The sequence below is a fragment of the Coptis chinensis genome, chromosome 3, assembly GCF_015680905.1.
Source record: "Coptis chinensis isolate HL-2020 chromosome 3, ASM1568090v1, whole genome shotgun sequence".
Taxonomy (NCBI): Eukaryota; Viridiplantae; Streptophyta; class Magnoliopsida; order Ranunculales; family Ranunculaceae; genus Coptis; species Coptis chinensis.
Genome location: NC_141458.1, coordinates 123,612,901 through 123,615,897, shown reverse-complemented (window position 1 = coordinate 123,615,897; position 2,997 = coordinate 123,612,901). Strand labels below are relative to the sequence as shown.

Genomic DNA, 2,997 nt, shown 5'->3' with positions numbered 1-2,997 from the left:
ATTTCAAAACTGTGGTCTATATGGAAATTTGTAGACACTTTATTTTGAAGTGGTATTACACATTAGGTAACATACTTCCTTGTCGTGGTTTATTTGGTGGATGCCAGTATGGGTTAATGAACTCAATTTTTGAAATAGTGTAGATCTTTACTTATAAGCATATTTATAAAACCCAATTTGAAGTCATGAATTGGAGGCAATTTTAGGAGCAACATCAAATTTTCACCAAGCAACTACGCGATTTTGGATAAACCGGCTATTTATATAGCCGTCGCGGTTTCCCAAAACCGTGTCATCGAAGCCGTTGATGCCGAAGCCCACGCAGTTTTGGGAAAACCGCGCGATGTATCGCACATTAACTTTCTTATTTATTTTCTTCCCAAATCTCTCACGCGGTTTTCCCAAAACCGCGCCATAGAAGCCCATTTAGCCCAAGCCCACGCGGTGTTGGGAAAACCGCGTAGTTTTGGCAAAACCGCGTAAGTGATTTGATACATTATCAAACCTGGAACCAAATATTGGCCGATTTGGTGTTTTTTTGGTGTTTTCATCAACATGTAACTCTCCTGAAATTGAAAAAACACCAAATTTGGTGTTTGGTGCTAGGTTGATATCACTCTTAAGAGATTTGGTATTTTTTCAACTTCAGGAGAACTACATGTTGATGAAAACACCAAACCAAACACCAAATCGGCCAATATTTGGTTTTAGGTTTGATGATGTATTAAATCACTTATGCGGTTTTAGAAAAACCGTGCGGTTTTGGCAAAACCGCATGGGCTTCAAATTTACATTAAAAATGGGATTCTATGGCGCGGTTTTGGCAAAACCGCGTGGGCTTGGGCTTTTAATTAGGCTTATATGGCGCGGTTTTGTGAAACCCGCGATAGAGATTAGAAAATAAAAAAAATAAAATAAAAAAGTTTATGTGCGATACATACATGGCGGTTTCAAAAACGCGTAGACTTGGGCCATCAATTGGGGCTTTAGTGGCACGCGGTTTTGGCAAAACCGCGTAGTTATCACAGTGTTTTTTATGTTCTTTCTTAAAATTGCTTGGTGTTTTTTTGGTTTGGTGTTTTTTTTTGTTCAAAATTTTGGTGTTTTTTTTTGTTACTATGCTAATGATGCTTTTAGGACTTGCACTTTTTCCCCACCTAACTGGGATGAGGGCTGATGAGGCCAGTACCAACTTGCTTCACAGCCCATTGGCCCAAACTCAAAGGGGTAGGTTTAGACCCCACGCGCGTATAAGTAGGAGACTAGGAGAGCTATATAACTATAAACTTGTTTCCCACGCCTCTTCCTCCTCCTCTGTCTCTGGTTTTGAAGAAATTTGAGTTTCCAATCCTTGGGGTTAGTTTCCATCCCAAAGTTAAAAACAATGTTCAGCAATATTTGCCTGGAGATTTGGTAATTCAAATTATTATCTGTCTACCGGTCAAGTCTCTTTTGCGATTCAAGTCAGTCTGCAAGTCCTGGCGCTCCCTCATTGAAACCTCTCGTTTCGTCACCCAACACTGCCACCACCATCAGAAGATGGACAGTGAGAAGATCATCGTTAAGCATCCCTACGTAAGGATAGGTGAGCTCGGTTGTTGCAATCTTGATTTTTCCATAATATCTGCTGACAATTTTGAGGCGTCCGCTCATATTGACGCTCATATTGACGTGTCTTGCGTTTTAAGGAATATGTCTTCCGAGTGGATTGCGAAGGCTCCTCATTTTAATGAAGTGCTTTCCTGTTGTAACGCTGTAATTTGTCAACAAATTTGTTCCGGGTATGAACACCATGTTTGGTTATGGAACCCGGCGACGAAACAAATTAGAATTCTCCCAGAATCGCCGATCTCTCTTCTACGTAGACGAGAAGTTACCGTCTATGTTGGATTAGTTTTTGATGTTAAAACCGATGATTACAAAGTGGTGAAGTTTAATTTCGAAAATATTTCCTATGTGACAAAAAAGTGTCGAGTGGAGATTTACAGCTTAAGCACTGATTCTTGGAGACCTATAGATGTTGATTTGCCTATTTCTTACATCGCTTCTGATCCTAAAATACCGTACCGTGATGAAATTTATTGTTGGCTGGGAGGACTTGATGATCCCTGTTTGATTGTTTCATTTGATATTCACAATGAGGTGTTTCAAACTATGTCAGTGCCGGATCTAGGGCAAACTAATCCTAGCGCTACTCTTGAGTTGGCCATATTAAAGGGGCAAAATTGCTTGCATTTGTTGGTCACATTATTCATGGGAAACAAAAAAATTGGCACTTAAAAATATGGGTTTTGAATGAGTACATGGTAAAAGACTCGTGGGCTCAATTATACACAATACAGTTAGCCTCACACTATGGGTATTGAGCAAGATCGATAGGGTTCTCAAAGAACGGAATTTTTATATTACATTACAAACAATGCTTATGTGACGCTACTGAATGTTATTGTGTTGTTGAAGAAGGTAAATTGTGCTTGTGCGATCCTGCTACTGCCGAAATAAAGTATCTTCCTTTCGAAGTACCTCAAATCGATTTGGAAGTTGTCCTGTACAAGGAGAGCCTAGTCTATATATATATATAAAAGCTCGCGCACATTCTCTCTCCTCACCATATCGCTCTATTTTGTACTCCAAGCAATATTAGTGGCTCCTAAAAAAAAGGAGGTACTAATAATTAAAAACACCTCCCTACATTTGCTTAATTCTCCTTACTCTATTCTTAAATTACTATGACCTCCTCAAAATGAAATTTCGAAATAAAAACAAAAATATAATCAATCCAAATATTTCCCATCGAAATATGTTCTTCGCAATTCAATAGACCATCAAACTGTTCTTCTCTGACGAATAGCCTTCACAAAATTTCCCCAAAAAAATCAATTAACTCTCTTTCCTCTCCAACAGGCACAATATTTCTCTCTCTCCCTCCTATTCTTTGATCAATAACTAACAATAACAAGACAACTATCAAAGTATCAAGAGACAGAGAGACAGATG

The 2,997-nt window shown here is 38.8% G+C and overlaps 1 protein-coding gene across 1 annotated transcript; it reads left to right on the top strand.

Moving 5' to 3' along the window:
- Window positions 1–1,118: 1,118 nt before the first annotated feature.
- On the top strand, window positions 1,119–2,571 carry LOC147514095 (putative F-box/kelch-repeat protein At1g12870). The gene is made up of 2 exons (XM_086598992.1): window positions 1,119–1,181; window positions 1,267–2,571. Exons 1-2 carry the CDS (start codon window positions 1,119–1,121, stop codon window positions 2,278–2,280), a joined length of 1,077 nt encoding a protein of 358 aa, XP_086455118.1. The 3' UTR covers window positions 2,281–2,571.
- The last annotated feature ends 426 nt before the right edge of the window (window positions 2,572–2,997 follow it).